The following is a 24,233-nucleotide window of genomic DNA, read 5'->3' on the forward strand; positions in this document are numbered from 1 at the left end:
GCATGACATGTTTTTTAGGTAAACATGACATGTTTTTTAGGGGAAGCATGACATGTTTTTTTAGGGGAAGCATGTATGACATGTTTTTTATTTTGTTTCACAGGAGATATATAGCAATCCATATAGGTTAGGTTAAGTGCTACCAAACTGTAAATTACAGTTGTGGCTATACTGATGGTAACTGATGATCGGCTCACAGTTGTATTATTGGTGTGTACAGGCAGCTAATGCCCACTGGAGGTGAGATCCGCAGAGGTCTAACTTTCAAAGCCATAGAGGACACAGGCCTCCAGATGACATTAATCAAAATGAAATGAGGCAGTATGTCAGCCATCCAGAAGGAAAGAGTAACCATGTTTGACAATTTCTTAGCACCATTCCTGGGGAGTACTGATCGATCCAGACACTTTTTGTCACAGCGTCGCCCGGTAAACCCTTTAAGAATAACACTCTACTACCCCCTCGCCCCCAGACCTCTCTCCACCATCACCCTCTCCATGCGGAGCTAAGTACCAGGTAGAAGCCATTAAATGTGAAGTTAAAAGGCCTCCAGAGATCCACTGCTGCTCTGTACTCTCCCGGATATGTATAATCCCAGGTGATTATTTAGAGTTAATTATAGAATGCTTTTCCGACCTGTGAATGAAGGATGTGCTCGTTTAGGAGTTTTTTCTACCAACTTCAGAACCCTCTGACTCTTCGATAATTAACAGGCGCACGGCGTAGTCATCAGAGATTTCATAATTAATCATTTTCAGTCATTTTAACCAGACAATGGGTGATGTCAGACTCTGCTTCTTCACCTCTTGATGATTTCACTCACCAATCTTCAGGATAAACGTTAAGTAATGAGTAATGAAATGTTCAGTAATTAGGTGCAGTAACCCAAAGGTTGCTGGTTTGAATCCCCGAGCCAGCAATGTGGAAAAAATCTTCCGTTCTGCCTCTGAGCAAGGCAGTTAATCCCCAACAACAACTGCTCCCCGGCCACCGATGACATTGATTAAGGCAGCCCCCCACACTTTTCTGATTCAGGGTGGTTTGGTTAAATGCGGAAGATACATTTATGTTGAATGCATTCTGTGGTGCAACTGACTAGGTATTCCCTTCCAATGTAGCATTGACTTATTTTTGTCTGATAAATGTATTTGTATTTTATTTCAACAGCGAGAACGTGTGGTTCTAATTCAAGAGGACCAAAGGGCTTCATCACCTCTCCTAATTACCCTGTTCAGTATGACAACAATGCCCACTGTGTTTGGGTTATAACAGCACTGGACAATAGGAAGGTGAGTCACATTTATTTTCTTTCTTTTTGCTTTCTTTCCTTTTATGTCCTTTCTTTATATCATAGTGAGTTATCAGCATGCATAGCCGTGCTAATGAGTCTCTCTGCAAGGTGAATGGTTCAACTTCAATAATTTAACTCAGTTTGTATTGTATTTTGCAAGTTGAGGCTATGTCACATTATTTTGGATGTAGTTGAAAGATAATCTATTTTATTGTGACAGTGAACCAACAGGACATCTAATGAAAGGGGTATCCAAGCACATAATTATGATTATGCTATGGTATTAATGGAACGCCATTGTGTTCATTGGCATACAAGTGGTATTAGAATCACTAAATTAGCATAACAAATATAATGGGGAAATTAACAGAAAAAAAGCTTATTTTGTAAAGAGGGCCCACTTAAAACGGTTTAATTACTGGTTTCTACTTGTCTTTTACATCCCTCGTGCCACGTAGGGGTCAGAGCACTAAAGCTAAAACAAACAGTAATTAATATCTTCTGCTGTAAATTATGGATAGTTCAAGAAGGAGTGCCTTAAAGGAAATGGAACGCTTCAAAAGGATTATAAATGAATAATTAGTCACTTGGCTGTAAATTGCTGCATCTCTGATGCATATGAATTTCTGCATGTGACCACCAGTATTTGTTATGCTGCCGTTAACACTGTCCACCCAAAACCAAAACTCCCTATGAACATAATTAATGGAACTTCACCTTCTTGGTGCAGCCAGAGATCAGCACTCGGGTGAATTAAGTCAAGCTAGAAATTACTTTACAAAGTAGTTTGAGAATGCTGTTAAAAGTTTGACATGTCACCCAGGTATTCAGCATGCCCTATTCAGCAAAAACCTGATAACAATGGAGGTATCTTGCACCTACTACTGTACATGTTCATTAGAGATTCACGTTGGATTCATTAAGTGAGTTCAACCTTTAAATCGTCTCCCGAAGGCCAGAGTTCTGTCAAATTTTCCTATCTGTCTTGCCGTGCAAATTGATACGTTTGTTCCTTTCCTTAAACCTATTCTCAATTAGTTTAGCAAATTCTAAACTGTAGAATTATCCAAAAGTAGTCCATGTCTTGTAATTCAATTACTGTTCTGAATTATGTTTTTACCTGTAATTATTACTTGCTGCGAAAGTCAACTGTTCATTATTTCCTTCTCGTATTTGTGGCATGTCATCATTGAAACATGTGAGCCTTTATCTTGGTGGAAAACATGGGTTTTGACTTGGGTTTTAAAACATTGAAAAAGAGACTCGAAAATTGCAGAGATCCTAGAGTCTCTTGGGATAGTGAGCTGACAGTTCTTCTTTTTCACTATCTTGTTTATACTTATTGAAACACACCAGAGAGTTTTTTTTTTGAAGAGTCACTGACATAGCACCTGTCAGGGAATATTGAATTTTGGAAAATGCACCTTAAATGCACATTCAGTGGACACTGAACGAATGTTTTGACTCACAATTGGACTTTTGTTATGCTCTAACCTGAGCTGTGTATTTCAGCATCACCTGGCATCTGTACCCAGACAAAGGTTTGGACACACCTACCCATTCAAGGCTTTTTCTTAATTATTACTATTTTCTACATTGTATAATAATAGTGAAGACATCAAAATTATGAAATAACACATATGGAATCATACAGAAGTTCATGTTCAGAGACACCACTCTATGATTACGACATGATTCCATATGTGCTATTTCATAATTTTGATGTCTTCATTATTATTCTACAATGTACATATGGAATCATGCAGTAGAATAATAGGAATATGACAATAATCAATTCAGTAATGAATTTAGTCATTGGCACATTAGTATACAAGCATTCAGAAAGTATTCAGACCCCTGAACTTTTTTAACATTTTCTTAGAGCCTTATTCTATAATTGATGAAATATGAGTTTTTTTCCTCATTAATCTACACACAATACCCCATAATGACAAAGCAAAACAGGTTTAAAAAAAACGTAAATATCACATTTACATAAGTATTCAGACCATTTACTCAGTACTTTGTTGAAGCACCCTTGGCAGCGATTACACTCTCGAGTCTTCTTGGGTATAAACCTACAAGCTTAGCACACCTGTATTTGAGGAGTTTTTCCCATTCTTCTCTGCAGAACCTCTCAAGCTCTGTCAGGTTGGATGGGGAGCGTCGCTGCACAGCTATTTTCATGTCCCTCCAGAGATGTTCGATCGGGTTCTAGTCCGGGCTCTGGCTGGGCCTCTCAAGGACATTCAAAGACTTGTCCCGAAGCTACTCCTGCGTTGTCTTGGCTGTGTGCTTAGGGTCGTTGTCCTGTTGGAAGGTGAACTTTTGACCCGAGTCTGATTTCCTGAACAAGTTTTCATCAAGGATCTCTCTGTACTTTGCTCCGTTCATCTTTCCCTCCCAGTCTCTGCCGCTGAAAAACATCCCCACAGCATGATGTAGCCACCACCATTCTTCACCGTAAGGATGGTATTGCCCAGATGATGAGCGGTGCCTGCTTTCCTCCAAAAGTGACGGTTGGCATTTAGGCCAAAACATTCAATCTTGGTTTCAAGCACCTTTACGTGCTTTTTGGCAAACTCCAAGTGTGCTGTCATGTGCCTTTTACTGAGGAGTGGCTTCCGTCTGTCCACTCTACCATAAAGGCCTGATTGGTGGAGTGCTGAAGATATGGTTGTCCTTCTGGAAGGTTTTCCCATCTCCACAAAGGAACTCTGGAGCTCTATCAGGGTGACCATTGGGTTCTTGGTCACTTCCCTGACCAAGGCCCTTCTCCCCCGATTGCTCAGTTTAGCTGGGTGGCCAGCTCTAGGAAAAGTCTTGGTGGTTCCAAACTTCTTCCATTTAAGAATGATGGAAGCCACTGTGTTCCTTTGGACTTTTAATGCTGCAGAAATGTTTTAGTAGCCTTCCCCAGATCTGTGCCTCGACACAATCCTGTTTCTGAGCTCTACGGACAATTCCTTCTACCTCATGGCTTGGTTTTTGCTCTGACATGAACCGTCAACTGTGGGACCTTATATAGACAAGTGTGTGTCCTTCCAAATCATGTCCAATCAATTGAATTTACCACAGACGGACTCCAATCAAGTTGTAGAAACATCTCAAGGATGATCAATAGAAACAGGATGCACCTGAGCTCAATTTCGAGTCTCATAGCAAAAGGTCTGAATACTTATGTAAATACAGTATTTCAGTTTTTTTTATTTTAAATACATTTGCAAACATTTCTAAAAACCTGTTTTTGCTTTGTCATTATGGGAATTGTGTGTAAATTAGTGAGGACCTTTTTTTATTTAAAATAAGGCTGTAACGTAACAAAATGTGGAAAAAGTGAAGGGGTCTGAATCCTTTGTTTGTGCTTGTGTATGTAACTGGTACACAGTAAACAAATAGTGTGATGCTTTTGACAAAACAGCATCATTGAGGGGAGATGAAACGATGGGCAAATTGAATAGGGACAGGTGTTCCAATCAGACAGTGATTATTTTGGATGAGTAACAAAACATCAACAACCTATAGAAGGTCAAATGGATGTTTTTTCAACAAATGAGGACAAAACAGAACCATTGAACCAGCCTTCCGGTTCTGTATAAAACAAAGGAATCAATAGTGCCCTAAAATATTGTATATAAGCCAGGTGAAGGAACAATCACCAAGGTGCGCTGTCAGCTTGCAATTGTGTTGATATAGACCACAAGTGCTGTTTCTCCTCTTGCTAAGTCTTCTGTAAAAACCCTTTCTGTTTTTGACAGGGTAATTTGAGAGGGTGGTATTGTAGACGTCTCATTTAAGATTGCCTCAAACTGCTTACTACAAAGTTTGACATTCCACACAGATTGCTTGTCCAAAAACTTCAGAGGTGCTTAGCAGAATCACAGTTGCGTAAAAAACAACAACATATGTTTACCTCTGTTGACAGTATGTTATCCCAGAGACATAAAGAGAAGACTAGTAAAGGGTGCCAACAGTCACCTGTTTCAGGATGTATGTACGGTTATGGCACAGCTTGACATTTCATTGAATAAAATGAATCCTCCGCATTGGTATTTGTTGTAAGAAATTATAATCTCCCTTCATTTATTATCTCTTTATAATCAGTCAACTTTATTGTACTCTATAGCTCTAGCATACTCTATCTAGACTGATACAATTTTGTGTTTACCATTTTAAACATCTCCTTTTTGCATCTTGAACTCTGTAATTCATTACGGGCGGATTGATTACCTTACAAGCATATTGAGCATCAATACTTTCTGTTCATATTTATGCTGTCAAATCGTGTTACCCATTCCTATTGTGTGGACATTTAGGAATCTTGCTCTGTCATTCAAGATATTTCCCATTTTAGAGGTCAAGACATGTCCTTCTATGATTATTTAACCACTCCAATGAGGCTGTTGGATAGGTTCGTTTTTAAATCATTACTGGCTGCCCAAAGGGAGTCGCCATGGAGATGGATATTGCTCTCCATATTCTATTAGTGTTGTAAATGGCAGGTCAGTGTGTAATTGCTAATTTATTCCTAGCCCTGTCTGTCTATCTGCTTGAACATTGGCTTGTTCCAGTCACCATGACTTCATCACATTGCTGTATGTATTTGTACAGTGTCTGTTTTTCATTGTTATTAAAGCATAGGTCGGAATTCAATTTGAGAAGATATTGGTTTTCTTTAAAGGAAAACTCCACCCAAAAACAATCTTTTGTTTTATTAGTCCATTGCTGACATAGTCCCAAAATGTTTTGTTTGTCAGCGCTCAAGTTTTCAAGAGACGTAACTTTAAAAATACAGAAATCATCCTCGTATGATGCATTTTAAAAGGAATTTTCCTTTAATGCGATTTCTCTCAGATGCCACATGCTGGAGTGGAGATGTCAAAGGTCAACGAAGATTGACATCTCATGGACATTGGATTGCCACGAAGCCAGAATTATCAGACAATTTAGAGTTTTTGTGCGCTTTGAAGGGCAATGCATGAAGATTGAATTACAAACAGAGGGTTCCACAGTCTAATAAAACCCAAGTTTATCAAATCTACAAATCTGTTATTGTATTGTTAAGTTCCATTAAAATGACTATTATTCTTGGTTAGCAGTCATTGGTCAATGAGGAAAAATGTGTGTGTGTGTGTGTGTGTGTGTTAGATCTTTACATGAGCTATTATTGTCATCAATCCCTGCAATGTTTTATATCAGAATAGTTGAGTTTACATGACAGGGTGAGTTATAAGTGGCTCTTGAAAAGCAAACTGGCTATCAGTGAACTCGTACTCAAGGGTTTAGGCTCTCACATTGATCCTTCACTTTGGGCCCCTTGGCTTGGTACTACACATTTCAGTGAGGATAGGCCAACCTACACAGGTAATACATTTGCTCTTTGAGTCTCCGGAGAAAAAAATATGGATGGAATAATGGTTATTTAATGGTGCAATTGAGAGAATTTGAGGATGTTGATAATGGGCTTGTCCTAATTAAGCTTTATTTCTTCCCTTCAAGCAATCTCTGCTCAAATCCAATTTTCTTTTAACTGCCTTTCTTCCTGTGCCGGCATCAAAAGTGGAGCCATCTTTTTTTCTCCAAGCCTTTGTTCGTGCCCAGGCATTGCAAATACTTGAACTGCTCTTTTCCAGTTCATCATTGCACTGCCACCACGAAATGATTTGCAAATGTATTTCATGGTTTCATTATTTTAGTCTCCCTGGTAGCTGTGACAGCAGTGCTTTTTTTTGCAAATACTATGCAATCCTAATTATTCTGTTTACCACAGAACACACACACAACAAGTGTTTGAAAGTATAGAGCTGCAGTAGCTGCAATGTTGATGTCTTTTGCTGCTCTAATATGAATAAGCTATGTTTGTTATGGTGCATACCAGAGAACTATGATGTTTTTCTACAATACATGATAAAAGACTCAATATTATTTCATGGGATCTATGGTTAGAATTCAATCATAGCGCATTACACTATTCACATTTTATTAGATTTTGATGCAAAACCACACCAATCCTGAAATATTTATTTAATTACTGCAGTGGGCTAAATCAGGGTCACACAGAGTCTTTCTTGGTAGTCTTAAAGAAATCTACTTGGAAACAAAAGTATATACCTCACACACATGGGCTTGGGCTTAAAAAAAGAAGACACCTGTACCATGTCAGATATAGAGTAATTTAATGTATTGAAATGTATTACATTTTGAGTTTGTATCCCAATATTACACTTTATATACAGTACATCACAGTACATCACACATATACAGTACATCACACATATACAGTACATCACAGTACATCACACATATACAGTACATCACAGTACATCACACATATACAGTACATCACACATATACAGTACATCACAGTACATCACAGTACATCACACATATACAGAAATATAACAGAACCGTTTCACAAAGAACCACCAGATTTTCGTCAGGTTTTTGTCTTCTTCTATAATGTTTATCCATTATGAAATTCTGAAAAATATGAATAACATTCCACCCATGAGGCCACTAGGTCATTTGACTGCAGGAAAGGGCTACATCCCAACCACTTTAAAGGGAATTTGCTATGATTTAATTATTTTAATTGGTACCATTTCTAGGAAAAGAAAGCACTTTGTATCAGAATGAATAGAATAGAAGAGTAACAAAATAAGCATTGTGTAAATAGTACAATTGCAAAATGGTTTATGGCTATGTTATCGTGGCTGTCCTTGAACCAATGTGGAACATATATCCTGTTTTGAGCAGGTTATCAAGCTTGCCTTTGAGGAGTTTGATCTTGAGAGAGGATATGACACGCTAACAGTGGGGGATGGAGGGAAGATTGGCGATGCCAGGAGAGTGCTCTATGTGTGAGTATTCTGCAGATTCCCTGAATTTATCATTTACTATCTCGAAACTTTCCCTCAAACCTTTCCCTCAAACCTTTCCCTCAAACCTTTCCCTCAAACCTTTCCCTCCAGCATCGCACTGTATGATTTTGAAGTTGCACTGAACTATGCTGTGGTCTACACAGACGAAATAGGACAATACATTGGGGCAGTTATTCTGATAATACCTTGAACATAATTGTCATGTAATTAATACACCATATACCCGTTTACTTGAAAATAATGACCATCGTTTTTGGAGCATGAAAACAATCAATTAAGCAACTGATGTGAGTAAGAGACAATAAGTGAATGAGTCATTGAGTTCCATGTGATGTGTTTCAGGCTGACAGGGTCCAGTGTTCCTGACCTGATAGTCAGTATGAGCAACCAGATGTGGCTCCATCTCCAGTCTGATGACACCATCGGGTCCCAAGGATTCAAGGCCACGTATGAAGGTACACTTCCTATCCTCTTTGAGAACATATGCAATGGTCTGCCAAATAATGGATTTGGTCCGGATTTAAACCCTGTACATCTACCATTTCATGTTGAGGCCATGCTTATTTGAGTTCTCATAGTTGGTGGTACTTGTCAGCATAAGTAAAATTTGATATGTAACATGTGTTGGTCAGCCTACCATTTCCACATACTACAGTATGTGTGCTTTTCTCTACACCCCGTAGAATGATGTTCATTATACAACGGGTGGGTCTAATCCCGAATGCTGATTGGTTAAAACTGTATTCCAGCCAAGTCATCAATTCTACAGATTCAGCGAAAGATTAAATGGGCCAGCATGTGATCGACACAGACACTGATATGTTAGTTATCCAAATGAAATTCACTGGCGGATTTTTGGATAGGCTAACAAATAACAGCAAAGCAAAGTTCTATAAATAGGGTTGCAAAATTCTAGTAACTTTCCCCAAATTCCTTGTGTCACGAACCGGCTCAAAAGTTCGTAACAAAAAGGGAGACAACGTGGAGACAAGGAATAACAAAATATATATTTATTAACTAAGGTAACCTAAATGCAATTAACAATGGTGTGTGTAATCAATAATCAGTAGTGTAAGTGAGTGTTTTGCATGCATAAATGTGATAATGCGGGGTGTTGAAAGGTGTCAAAGCAAACAACCAAAAGGCCACAAAAATACCACAACAAAATCTATGAAGGTGTCTGCATGGAGAGAGTCTCCCCTATGAATGGGGAAGAGGTGCCTTTATCCTGGGACACAACCGGGCCCAGGTGTTTCCCATGTCGCTGACGACCCTCCCAACTCCGCCCACCGGCATCCTAATAAGGAAACAAGAACAAAGAGAGAATACGGCAGACAGGGTGGGAGGGTCGTCACACTTGGCTTTCCAAAAATCCTGGTTGGAGATTTCCCGCATTTCCTGCTTATTCCGTTGTAATTTCAGGAATCTTGGGAAAGTTACTGGAGTTTTGCAGCCCCATCTATAAATGTATCTAAACATCTGTTTCAATAAACACTAATGTCCAGAATTTCCCTCCACCAGCATGAACTGTAATTCATTCCCAGTATCAGATGGTGGGACTAATTCCTTCCAACTGATGAATAGCACTGAACTTGCACTAATAAGTCATGTGTTGACTGGGCACAGTCAACAAACCTACATTAAAGTAGTGTCATGCTGTGAGAGAGAAGAGATTTGCGTTGCTGATAAATACTGTAGGGACACTGTTTGCTTTGGAAGTCATTTTCCATTCCACTCAACTGCTAGGTGGAAGTAAATTGTATTTAGGCCCCTGTTCAATCAAACCTGATATGCTGATTTATTGCCACAGTTAGACAAATTATTGTTCTGACTGGGAGACCGTGTTTGGATTGCTTTAATAATGAATCAATGTTTACTCTGTGAAACAAAAATGAATGCTACTGAATATTAATTCACAGATACCTTTTTATAGATAGAACCAACTCAGAAACGGCAGGACACCTATGTTGATTAAGCAGGGCAATTAGCTTGTAAACGATATTACAACCCATAAAACAGCTATGCTATAGGCTAGTTAGTAGTTTATTGGAGTCTATCTTTTTTTCTAAACTGTTGAGTTTATCCATGGGCCACGACCCTCTGTGAACTTTTGAAAGTTATTAGTTTACATTTTTGTTTGGAAACACTGTATGGAAAGTCCATTGTCACCACCATCCACTTTCCATTTAGAGATTACTATTACCTCCTCAAGTGTCAACCCTTACCTTATAAGGTCATACAGACAGTTGACACAATCGGCAACTTAACACAATGCAGAACCCTGCACAATAACACAACCTCCATTAACTTTGTATAAACCCAACTTCAAACCTGTTCCTACAGTCCGGGTGTCACAGTTGACAGCAGAACCACTAGTGGTAGGACATATTGTCAGAGGTCCGCATACAGTAGGTGTCCATGTCTACTGTATATACAATCTGGGGGAGTATTAATTCAGGCTTGTTCACCTGTATTATGCATCTGTCTGATAAATGTTGGCAAAACAAAGTGATACCTATAGACGGACTATATGAAACATTTATAACTAGAGGTCGACCGATTAATCGGAATGGCCAATTAATTAGGGCCGATTTCAAGTTTTCATAACAATCGGTAATCGGTATATTTGGCCACCGATTTGCCGATTTTATTTATTTATTTATATTTATTTTTTTACACCTTTATTTAACTAGGCAAGTCAGATTAAGAACACATTCTTATTTTCAATGACGGCCTAGGAACGGGGGTTAACTGCCTTGTTCAGGGGGGATTCGGGGATTCGTTTTTGCAACCATCTGGTTACTAGTCCAACGCTCTAACCACCTGCATTACATTGCACTCCACGAGGAGCCTGCATGGCAGGCTGACTACCTGTTACGCGAGGGCAGCTAGAAGCCAAGGTAAGTTGCTAGCTAGCATTAAACTTATCTTATAAAAAATGATCAATCTTAACATAATCACTAGTTAACTACACATGGTTGATGATATTACTAGTTTATCTAACGTGTCCTGCGTTGCATATAATCGATGCGGTGCCTGTTAATTTCTCATCGAATCACAGCCTACTTCGACAAACGGGTGATGATTTAACAAGCACATTTGCAAAAAAAGCACTGTCGTTGCACCAATGTACCTAACCATAAACATCAATGCCTTTCTTTAAAATCAATACACAAGTATATATTTTTAAACCTGCATATTTAGTTAATATTGCCTGCAAACATGAATTTCTGTCACTTCTCTAGCGTTCCGTGTAAGCAGTCAGGGTATATACACAGCAGTTTGGGCCGCCTGGCTCATTGTGGACTGTGTGAAGTCCATTTATTCCTAACAAAGGCCGTAATTCATTTGCCAGAATTGTACATAATTATGACATAACATTGAAGGTTGTGCAATGTAACAGGAATATTTAGACTTAGAGATGCTACCCGTTAGATAAAATACGTAACGTTTCCGTATTTCACTGAAATAATAAACATTTCATTTTCAAAATGATAGTTTCCGGATTCGACCATATTAATGACCAAAGGCTCGTATTTCTGTGTGTTATTATGTTATAATTAAATCTATGATTTGATATTTGATAGAGCAGTCTGACTGAGCGATGGTAGGCAGCAGCAGCCTCGTAAGCATTCATTCAAACAACACCTTTGTGCGTTTTGCCAGCAGCTCTTCGCAATTCTTCAAGCATTGCGCTGTTTATCACTTCAAGCCTATCAACTCCCAAGATTAGGCTGGTGTAACCGATGTGAAATGGCTCGCTAGTTAGCGGGTGCGCGCTAATAGCGTTTCAAACGTAATTTGCTCTGAGACTTGGAGTATTGTTCCCCTTGCTCTACATGGGTAACACTGCTTCAAGGGTGGCTGTTGTCGATGTGTTCCTGGTTCGAGCCCAGGTAGGAGCAAGGAGAGGGACGGAAGCTATACTCTTACACTGGCAATACTAAAGTGCCTATAAGAACCTCCAATAGTCAAAGGTATATGAAATACAAAATCGTATAGAGAGAAATAGTCCTATAATTCCTATAATAACTACAACCTAAAACTTCTTACCTGGGAATATTGAAGACTCATGTTAAAAGGAACCACCAGCTTTCATATGTTCTCATGTTCTGAGCAAGGAACTTCAACGTTAGCTTTTTTACATGGCACATATTGCACTTTTACTGTTTTTGACTGCACTTTTTTGTTTTTGCATTATTTAAACCAAATTGAACATATTTCAATTATTTAAAAAAAATCAATTTTTTTTTTTTTTTAAATCGGACGATTAATCGGTACGGGGTTTTTTGGTCCTCCAATAATCGGTATCGGTATCGGCGTTGAAAAATCCTAATGCGTCGACCTCTATTTATAACCCATACATACTGTATAAGCACTACTGTACATAAGTAATTGCTTGTGTAATAATGAAACAACATATATCAGTTGGATGGAAGAGAATCATGGTATCCCAATGGGGACTTCATAAAAATATATATTCTGAAGACTATAGGCACATACTGTATAAATCAGTAAATATAATGAACGTTACGGATTAAGGATAAGAATCATTGCTTAATACCATTAAAGTAACTTTGCAAGCATGTACGCATTTCCTTTAGGCAAAGGCTTCTAGTGAATATGTTGCCCCTAACTTGTATTTTACTTACTTAATTCCTTCCTGTAGCACATTCTATGGGCCTATTTGTTATTTATTCTGTGATGATTCAGATTTTCTCTCATACAACTGGCTAAGGTAGGCTCACTGTGTGAACATTTATTTTGAGGGATGTCTCACAAGGAGCTGAGTGAAGTCCATATTATGGCAAGAACAGCTCAAATAAGCAAAGAGAAACAACAGTCCATCATTACTTTAAGACATGAAGGTCAGTCAATGCGGATCACTTCGAGAACTTCTAAAGTTTCTTCAAGTATAGTCGCAAAAACCATCAAGCGCTATGATGAAACTGGCTCTCATGAGGACCGCCACAGGAAAGGAAGACCAAGAGCTACCTCTTCTGGAGAGGATATTTCATTAGCGTTAACTGCACCTCAGATTGCACCCCAAATAAATGCTTCACAGAGTTCAAGTAACAGACACATCTCAACATCAACTGTTCAGAGGAGGCTGCGTGAATCAGGCCTTCATGGTCGATTTGCTGCTAAGAAACCACTACTTAAGAACATCAATAAGAAGAAGAGACTTGTTTGGGCAAAAAAAACATGAGCAATGGACATTAGACCGGTGGAAATCTGTCCTTTGGTCTGATTAGTCCAAATTTTAGATTTTTGGTTCCAAATGTAAAATGTCAGAATAATAGTAGAGAGAATGATTGATTTCAGGTTTTATTTCTTTCATCACATTCCCAGTGGGTCAGAAGTTTACATACACTCAATTAGTATTTGGTAGCATTGCCTTTAAATTGTTTAACTTGGTCAAACGTGTCAGGTAGCCTTCCACAAGCTTCCCACAATAAGTTTTGGCCATTCCTCCTGACAGAGCTGGTGTAACTGAGTCAGGTTTGTATGCCTCCTTCCTCACACACGCTTTTTCAGTTCTGCCCACACATTTTCTACAGGATTGAGGTCAGGGCTTTGTGATGGCCACTCCAATACCTTGACTTTGTTGTCCTTAAGCCATTTTGCCACAACTGTGGAAGTATGATTGGGGTCATTGTCCATTTAGAAGATCCATTTGCGAACAAGCTTTAACTTCCTGACTGATGTATTAAGATGTTGCTTCAATATATCCACTTAATTTTCCTGCCTCATGATGCCATCTATTTTGTGAAGTGCACCAGTCCCTCCTGCAGCAAAGCACCCCACAACATAATGCTGCCACCCCCGTGCTTCACGGTTGGGATGGTGCTCGTTGGTTTGCAAGCCTCCCCCTTTTTCCTTCAAACATACCAATGGTCATTATGGCCAAACAGTTTTTGTTTCATCAGACCAGAGGACATTTCTCCAAAAAGTATGATCTTTATCCCCATGTGCAGTTGCAAACCGTAGTCTGGCTTTTTTATTTTGTGGTTTTGGAGCAGTGGCTTCTTCCTTGCTGAGCGACCTTTCTGGTTATGTCGATATAGAACTCGTTTTACTGTGGATATAGATACTTTTGTACCTGTTTCCTCCAGCATCTTCACAAGGTCCTTTGCTGTTGTTCTGGAATTGATTTGCACTTTTAACACCAAAGTATATTCATCTCTAGGACACAGAATACGTCTCCTTCCTGAGCGGTATGAGAGCTGCGTGGTCCCATTGTGTTTATACTTGCGTACTATTGTTTGTACAGATGAACGTGGTACCTTCAGGTATTTGGAAATTGCTCTCAAGGATGAACCAGGTCTTGGCTGATTTCTTTTGATTTTCCCATGATGTCTTTCAAAGAGGCACTGAGTTTGAAGGTAGGCCTTGAAATACATCCACAGATAAACCTCCAATTGACTCAAATTATGTCAATTAGCCTATCAGAAGCTTCTAAAGCCATGACATCATTTTATGGAATTTTCCAAGCTGTTTAAAGGCACAGTCAACTTAGTGTATGTAAACTTCTGACCCACTGGAATTGTGATACAGTGATTTATAAGTGAAATAATCTGTCTGTAAACAATTGTTGGAAAAATTACTTGTGTCATGCACAAAGTAGATGTCGTAACCAACTTGCCAAAACTATAGTTTGTTAACAAGACATTTGTGGAGTGGTTGAAAAACGAGTCTTAATGACTCCAACCTAAGTGTATTTAAACTTCTGACTACAACTGTATATATAATTATTAATATTTTATATCTCCCAGAAAACTGTTAAACCGAGACATCATAAACATAAATTAAACATTTCTCTGTTATCTGTGGACATTGATATGATGCTATGACTTGTTTATGACTACTCTGAAATATTTGAATTAAATCTGAAACAGACCACCGTGTACCTCAAAGACATAATTTAATGTTATCTCCTGCTTACTCTTTCAACAATGTCTGTAATTTCACCCACAATATGCATTGAAATGGTAAACCTGTTCTGGACTGCTGATTTGACTTCCAGCTCCTCATAATGTAGGTTATTGGACAGTAGATTCAGTGATGGCCAACCACTTGAGGCATGTTTACCTATTAGTATTTAAGAGAATGGCAAAGCCTTAGTAAGACAGTTTACATCTCTATCACGGTTGCTATTGGGCTGATATGCCCTTACTGATTGTGGAGCCTCCGCATAGATCCTTCAACTAATTGCTCTTGGCAGATCCAAAGGTATTTAACCGGCACTTAACACCTCACAAAGGTTGTTGAATGTGCTGCTGGAATAAAACCCATCCCCTGTAGATTATTGCTCAGATGGGCCAGTGGAGCGGCAGCAGCTGAGCTGACACACTGGTTGTTAACACAAAAATGAACTCTTCCAGAACGTCATTCATTTGTCACTGTCATTTTACTCCTGCTACAAAATGCTGCCTCCACCTGAAAATGTAGAGGAAATAAACAACTCTCGACTGTCTTGTTTTCTCTTGGATTATACCAGGGATAGCTTGTATCAGGTGAGCCATCCATGGTTCTCAGAATGTTTTACTTGTGTAAAGAATGTTGAGTTAGAGGAAAGCTGTCATGTTATGTTTTCAGGATCTGATGATTGCTCAGTGGATGTCAGTTTTAGGACATTCAGCCCGAAGACAACTAGCCTGATATCCTTGGGAATTGAAACCACTGAATGAACTTGAACGTTGTAACAGTTGTATTTTTTTTTTTACAGAAATCGACAAAGGAGGGTGTGGCGATCCTGGCATTCCGGCCTACGGCAGAAGAACAGGGGAGCGTTTTTTACACGGCGACATGCTGACTTTCGAGTGTCAGGCAGCCTTCGAGTTGGTCGGCGAGAGAACGATATCATGCCAGCAAAACAACCAGTGGTCTGGAAACAAACCCAGCTGCGTGTGTAAGATGCCATTTAAAAATGCATGACTTTAATTAACAGCGCTGTCATTGAGATTGATCAATCTGATGCACTGTCCCAACAGTCCGAGGGAACCAGCCAGGTAGGGAAGGAAGGTGATATGGTTATCCCCACTGACCCATGTAAAGCTGTCATCATCTCTCAGGTTTTGGTGTCGCTTGGTCAACACTCCCCGCTGTCTATTTTGGAAAGTCATACAATTCAATCATTACTATCATCATTTAGACACTGAGCTTATTCATTACAGTTTCAATACAGAGGCCTTAAGAGTTCTTTTTTGAGAATGGAGATTTTTCAGATGTAAAGTAAGAGCCGCTGCTGCAGGTAATGCTGTATTCAATCTTTTGATTTCACCTTCCTTCTGGCATGCAGACTGACACCTCTAAGCCATCCAACAAGGGTTAAGCAGCTAATCAGCCAAGGGCAATCAGGTCTTGGTTGTATGCACTCACTACTGTAAGTCGCTCTGGATAAGAGCGTCTGCTAAATGACTAAAATGTAAAATGTTAAATATCCTCTCTACTGTCATGACACTGGGTTATATTCTTCCACCTAGTACAGTGAATAGAATCTGTGGCACCTGAAGCATTCAAAGGAAAGCATGTATCCATCCCATTTCAAACAAAATGCATGATGGCAGATCAAAGCATGATGGCAGATCTGTGTGTGTGTGTGTGTGTGTGTGTGTGTGCCCCTATCTATTTTTACAGTCTCCTGCTTCTTCAATTTCACAACCCCATCAGGAATAATCCTCTCCCCAAACTACCCCGAGGAGTATGGGAACAACATGAACTGTGTGTGGCTCATTATCGCAGAGTCAGGGAGCAGGATTCATCTAATTTTCAGCGACTTTGAGGTAGAGCCCCAGTTTGACTACCTCATTGTGAAAGATGACGGGATGTCGGAGCCCACCACGTTTGGCACGTTCTCTGGGAAGGACGTACCCTCTCAGATCGCCAGCAATGGACACATCATGCGCCTGGAGTTCCAGTCTGACCACTCCAACACTGGGAAAGGATTTAACATCACTTACACAAGTAAATGGCCCCTTGCTTTTAAAGATATTTGAGATTTTGCAGTATCTCAAATATCTTCTGATATGCAATTCCGAACTGCCTGTGGCACAACTACTGAGTCAAGCTGTCTCTATAGTGCTTCCGATGTATGCAATCAAACGCTTAGTCAGGTATATTCTCACAAGGGTGGTAACGAATCAACATTACTAACAATCTTCAATTAGAGGATCCCTATCTCAGAATGGAGATCCATTAGCTAGAACTGTGGTACTGTTCTATTTAACAATTTGTATGGCCATAGATGTGTATACCATTGTATCTTTTACCCATAATTTAAACCAGGAACATCTCATTTGAATTATTACTAATTCTATTACATTTGATTAACTGCTCTAAAGATATAAGTAGTGCATCACTTTTACTAAATTATTTCCCACTGGGCACACACTGCTTAAATCAACATTGTTTTCACGTCATTTCAATGAAATTATGTTGAACCAACGTGGAATAGATGTTGAATTGAGGTCTGTGACCAGTGGGTTCACTCTGTTTTTTTATTCAACAGATGACATTATGACAAATGAAATGAACAATTTGCCCTTTTCTCTCAATACTACACCATTTAAAATGGGCTTGGGAATGTTTGCCATTTTAGTCATTTACAATATTAACATTTTAATGCATATTGTTATGCAAATGTGTCTACCAGTGGGCCCAAAACATTTTGTATATGTAAACACAAGATAAGAAAAACAATAATACTGCAAGGCAATTCCAAACCTTGAAGGTAAACATTTAAAAACATATATTTTCTATTTTTTGCTGATATTTTAGAGACAGTATCATGGAACAGAAAACAGTAAAGGGAGAGGTCTGTTCAGGTCCTCTGCCTCAACATAGACACACTGTAGCACAAAAATGTTGAACTGATCCGGGTGTGCCCAATGTTAATGGAATTATGCCTGTACCACACCGAGCTGAAATTAGGTCTGAATATTGCTGTCCCCAGTGCCTGTTTGCTATCTCTAGGAAACATTGTCTCGTTGCACTCCCCCGGCCTGGGAGACAACGCAGTGACATGTCTCTCCTCCACAGAGGAACAGAGGCAGGCTGCAGCGGTGGGGAAGGTTAATGAAATGGAGGAGGATGTTGTTACCGTTCTTATTCCGCATCAGAATCCGCTGGACCCTCCTGTCAGTGACTAAGACAGGGATGGGTTTTTTTTTTCTCGGCGGGGAGGTGTCAGCCATGTGATGGGGCTGGCGGGGGAGCTGGTGGTGTGGCATCTCAATAGCAGCGCCGTAGAACTGGCGTGTCACTGTGTCAGGAGGAGAGGGACATGTCTCCCAATCTGGTGTGGGGAGTTACTGTCAGCGAGCAGGAGTGTAATAACAATGAGCCAGGGAAATGAGTGTTGCCTCCATGGCGTCAGTCTTCACCACTGTGCTGTGTTCATTTTGTTGGCTGATTAGCCTCTATTCTCAGTGACTAAATAATTAACCAGGTTCTCCTCGTGTTCTCTGGGATAAGACAAATTAGTTAAATGTGACACAGAATCCAGTTTGATGTCTTCTTATTGACTAAAAAACAACAACACTGAAAAACACTGAAACCAGATTTTTTTCCCTCGCTAGCATTTGGTCAGAATGAATGCCACGACCCCGGCATCCCTGTCAATGGCCAGCGGTATGGGGAACACTTCTTGTTGGGGAGCTCCGTTCTTTTTACATGTGATGAAGGATTCATCAAAACCCATGGGTCTGAGTCCATAACCTGCATCATTCAGGATGGAAACGTAGTGTGGAATGCAGCAGTTCCTCGGTGTGAAGGTACTGTATAATGTTGAACAATAATCCATACAGTCTGCCAATGTCATCCTGACTCCCCTTGAGTTGGAGTGGGTGTGCACTGGGCATGTCATGTGGGGGTCTGCTTTATTGTTGTCTATTGGTGTAACATCGTAGAGCCGCTGAAAATGTGCTACAATAACTAGTAAAGTTTCCCCTTGACAGTCTATATGGTTAAATTCTGCATGCTGTTGCATATAAACGTGTAAGCTGTCTATGTTAGAACATTGCCACTAAAATGTGTTCCCCTCTAGCACCTTGTGGAGGACATTTAACAGCTCCAACTGGAGTTCTGCTGTCCCCTGGCTGGCCAGGATACTACAAAGACTCTTTAAACTGTGAATGGGTCATTGAAGCCAGCAAAGATCACGCCATCAAGATATCCTTTGACAGGTTTGTATTTTGTTTCAAATGTATCTTATCCCCGATGAAGCTATTTCAATCATTCCATTTGAGATAATCTGCCATGATAGGCTACAGAAAAATGCTTGGATGGAATAGTAGCTTCTAATTCACTTCTCTTTTCTTTCTGTCTGTTTCCATGTAGATTCCAGACCGAGGTTAATTATGACACACTGGAGATTCGGGATGGCCCCTCCAACTCCTCTCCTTTAATCGGAGAGTATCATGGCACTCAGGCGCCCCATTTTCTCATTAGCACCAGCAATTACATGTACCTGCTATTCACCACAGACAACAGTCGCTCCAGCGTGGGCTTCCAGATCCGCTACGACAGTGAGTTCTACCGTTTTCAATTTGAAATGTATCTACAGGACTACCTTTGAAAAGCAGAGGACATTGTGTTGTCAATCCACACATTGTTTCATGGCTACAACTGCATGGTGCAATATCACTTTACTGCGTGTGCTGCTGATGTCAATATTAACTCAGCTTGTGTGTGGGTGTTGGGATCATATTGAAGTAGTGTAGGAGCTGTGAAATTAGATTTACACTTCATTTGGATAACTTGTTTTCATTGGGGTTGTTACCTGAACAGGACTGCGATTTAAATACCAAAGAATTGGTGATTGCGTAGGGAAACCTAATTTAACTCATTATATCACTAATAATAGCAATAGGCAGTGGTTTGCAATAAGATTATTAAGTAATCTATCAATAATTACATAGCGTTGTAAAATAGCAAGTCTAATTCTTTCTCCAAATGCCAAAATATCTTAGGAATGTTAAAAAGGAAAAAAATGACTGCGAAATAAAAGTTATGTCACAAAGGCTGTTTAAATTAATGCTTTAGGGTGCATTCGTAAATTCAATCTGGAGTGCCAGAGTTCGCTCAGAGTGTCCTCTGGGCAATGGTAAATTCAGAGCATTGTCAGATTGTCCGTTCTTAAATTCAGAGCGTTTCGCTCTCAAAGGGTTCAGAGTGCACACTGGACGCTCTGACCCGAGGAGTAGGGTTGATCCGAGCGTTCTGACCTCACAAATGCAGTCAAGCACCCAAGCTAACTGGCTAATGTTGCAGACACAAATAAGAGAACACCTCACTCTTACCATTTTACTCACCCTAGCAGAGCTGGTTAGGCTGTTTTCATATTAACTAGAGCGTTGGTGACTGTAACTGTGCTGCTGGCAATAATTTAAGATTTTTTGCAAACGTTTACTGACACCGGCCAAATTCAACGGGTGTTGAGCGTTCGTAAATCCATCAGTTATTCTTCCCTCTGGAATTGGAGTAGAACCCAGGGCGAATTTACGAACGCACCCTTAGAGAGAATGATTTCGTAAAATAACATTATACAACGGGTTGATTTAATCCTGGATGCTGATTGGTTAAAATCGCATTCCTGCAGTGTCTATTCCACAAATTACCACCGGTTAAATCTATGATGTTGAAATGCCTATTTACTCTGTTCCATCTGACTGGGCAATCCACTGTCTCATCAACCCAGCCAGGCAATTTATACATTTGATCTCCACTATAAAAAGCACCAAGATATTATCTCCCATTTCTTTAGAAAAACATTTAGTTTTCAACAGCGGAGATTTGTATAAATCTTGCTGTCTGTCTCTCCGACATTTGCAACATTGAAATTCGATCTCCAGCTGTCCCATAGTAATGAGCGTGTCGGGAGTCGAGACGAGACAGACAGGCAGACAGTTTTTCTCAGCCAGTCAAAATCATGAATCAGCTGGCATCATTATTCTGGACATATATCTTTTTTCTTTCTTCTGGAAAACAGGTAAAACGAAACAAAATGAAGCTAATTCACAATCTTTCCAGCTTCAGTTTGAAGTGATTGTGTTAGCTGTGTTGTTTGCTAGCTCCTCTGAACAATAGTGTCCTGACAAGAGAGCACATTTTCTATGCCAAGCGAAATCGCACATCAGTAGCTCATTGTTATGGATGTACAGTGGGGGAAAAAAGTATTTGATCCCCTGCTGATTTTGTACGTTTGCCCACTGACAAAGAATGGATCAGTCTATACTTTTAATGGTAGGTTTATTTGAACAGTGAGAGACAGAATAACAACAAAAATATCCAGAAAAACGCATGTCAAAAATGTTATAAATTGATTTTCATTTTAATGAGGGAAATAAGTATTTGACCCCCTCTCAATCAGAAACATTTCTGGCTCCCAGGTGTCTTTTATACAGGTAACGAGCTGAGATTAGGAGCACACTCTTAAAGGGAGTGCTCCTAACCGCAGCTTGTTACCTGTAAAAAAGACACCTGTCCACAGAAGCAATCAATCAATCAGATTCCAAACTCTCCACCATGGCCAAGACCAAAGAGCTCTCCAACGCCGTGAAGGACTGAAATCCTGCAGCGCCCGCAAGGTCCCCCTGCTCAAGAATACATATACATGCCCGTCTGAAGTTTGCCAATGAACATCTGAATGACTCAGAGGACAACTGGTGAAAGTGTTGTGGTCAGATGAGACCAAAATGGAGCTCTTTGACATCAACTCAACTCGCTGTGTTTGGAGGAGGAGGAATGCTGCCTATGACCCCAAGAACACCATCAAACATGGAGGTGGAAACATTATGCTTTGGGGGTGTTTTTCTGCTAAGGGGACAGGACAACTTCACCGCATCAAAGGGACGATGGACGGGGCCATGTACCATCAAATCTTGGGTGAGAACCTCCTTCCCTCAGCCAGGGCATTGAAAATGGGTCGTGGATGGGTATTCCATCATGACAATGACCCAAAACACACAGCCAAGGAAACAAAGGAGTGGCTCAAGAAAAAGCACATTAAGGTCCTGGAGTGGCCAAGCCAGTCTCCAGACCTTAATCCCATAGAAAATCTGTGGAGGGAGCTGAAGGTTTCGAGTTGCCAAACTCAGCCTCGAAACCTTAATGACTTGGAGAAGATCTGCAAAGAGGAGTGGGACAAAATCCCTCCTGAGATGTGTGCAAACCTGGTGGCCAACTACAAGAAACGTCTGACCTCTGTAATTGCCAACAAGGGTTTTGCCACCAAGTACTAAGTCATGTTTTGCAGAGGGGTCAAATACTTATTTCCCTCATTAAAATGCATATCATTTTATAAAATTTTTGACATGTGTTTTTCACGATTTTTTTGTTGTTATTCTGTCTCTCACTGTTCAAATAAACCTACTATTAAAAGTATAGACTGATCATTTCTTTGTAAGTGGGCAAACGTACAAAATCAGCAGGAGATCAAATACTTTTTTCCCCCACTGTATCCAAATAAATGTCACTAGAAAGCAGCTTAAACAAACGCAAATGCAGCTACTTTGCTGTTATTCTGGCTGCACTGTTTGATGTGACTGTAAGTTAGCCGTAGTTGGCTAGCTAGCAAGCAAGGGAAAAGAATGTTGCCAGCCAGTATGGCAATGGAACATTTAGAACAAACAACTGGGTCGCGTCCATAGATACTGAACAAAAGGACTTATTAACGACTGGGTCGCGTCTCTGGCAACCGAACCGATAGAACGGCTTGGGTAGCAAGCTTAGATTTGTGTTGAGACTATATCTCATGGAAGGATGAAATAATATGAATAAATGAATCAAAATAAAATGTTTTAATGAAAATACATCAATCATTATTTGAATATGTTGGTAACCTATTGTATAAAAGTGATAACACCCATGCCGATATATCCTCCAAACACAGGCATTATCACTTGTATGTACAACTGTCATCCATCAGTGTACTATGATAGAGAACATGTTCTCTATTTTCTTCTACTTTAAATCAGGCTTCCATACATACTAAGTTTACATACACTTAGGTTGGAGTCATTAAAACTTGTTTTTCAACCACTCCACAAATTTCTTGATAACAAACTATAGTTTTGGCAAGTCAGTTAGAACATCTACTTTGTGCATGACACAAGTCATTTTTCCAACAATTGGTTACAGACTGATTATTTCACTTATAATTCACTGTATCACAATTCCAGTGGGTCAGAAGTTTACATACACTAAGTTGACTGTGCCTTTAAACAGCTTGGAAAATTCCAGAAAATGATGTCATGGCTTTAGAAGCTTCTGATAGGCTAATTGACATAATTTGAGTCAATTGGAAGTGTACCTGTGGATGTATTACAAGGACTACCTTCATACTCAGTGCCTCTTTGCTTGACATCATGGGAAAATCTAAAGAAATCAGCCAAGACCTGGTTCATCCTTGGGAGCAATTTCCAAACGCCTGAAGGTACCACGTTCATCTGTACAAACAATAGTACGCAAATATAAACACCATGGTACCACGCAGCCGTCCTACCGCTCAGGAAGGAGACGCGTTCTGTCTCTTAGAGATGAACGTACTTTGGTGCGAAAAGTGCAAATCAATCCCAGAACAACAGCAAAAGACCTTGTGAAGATGCTAGAGGAAACAGGTACAAAAGTATCTATATCCACAGTAAAACGAGTTCTATATCGACATAACCAGAAAGGTCGCTCAGCAAGGAAGAAGCCACTGCTCCAAAACCGCCATAAAAAAGCCAGACTACGGTTTGCAACTGCACATGGGGACAAAGATCGTACTTTTTGGAGAAATGTCATCTGGTCTGATGAAACAAAAATAGAACTGTTTGGCCATAATGACCATCGTTATGTTTGGAGGAAAAAGGGGGAGGCTTGCAAGCCGAAGAACACCATCCCAACCGTGAAGTATGGGGGTGGCAGCATCATGTTGTGGGGGTGCTTTGCTGCAGGAGGGACTGGTGCACTTCACGAAATAGATGGCATCACGAGGAAGGAAAATGATGTGGATATATTGAAGCATCATCTCAAGAAATCAGTCAGGAAGTTAAAGCTTGGTTGCAAATGGGTCTTCC

General features: G+C 39.9%; 1 protein-coding gene across 1 annotated transcript in view; it reads left to right on the forward strand.

Moving 5' to 3' along the window:
- The window catches only part of LOC115200882 (CUB and sushi domain-containing protein 1), a 509,589-nt gene that overhangs the window by 351,728 nt on the left and 133,628 nt on the right, over positions 1 to 24,233 (forward strand). The window contains exons 10-17 of the mRNA XM_029763998.1: positions 1,168 to 1,289; positions 8,048 to 8,151; positions 8,515 to 8,627; positions 15,902 to 16,084; positions 16,813 to 17,139; positions 18,753 to 18,947; positions 19,220 to 19,358; positions 19,513 to 19,700. Coding sequence (XP_029619858.1) covers positions 1,168 to 1,289; positions 8,048 to 8,151; positions 8,515 to 8,627; positions 15,902 to 16,084; positions 16,813 to 17,139; positions 18,753 to 18,947; positions 19,220 to 19,358; positions 19,513 to 19,700 — 1,371 coding nt within the window. The remainder of the gene's footprint in view (positions 1 to 1,167; positions 1,290 to 8,047; positions 8,152 to 8,514; positions 8,628 to 15,901; positions 16,085 to 16,812; positions 17,140 to 18,752; positions 18,948 to 19,219; positions 19,359 to 19,512; positions 19,701 to 24,233) is intronic.

The sequence above is a fragment of the Salmo trutta genome, chromosome 10 (assembly GCF_901001165.1).
Source record: "Salmo trutta chromosome 10, fSalTru1.1, whole genome shotgun sequence".
Classification (NCBI taxonomy): Eukaryota; Metazoa; Chordata; class Actinopteri; order Salmoniformes; family Salmonidae; genus Salmo; species Salmo trutta.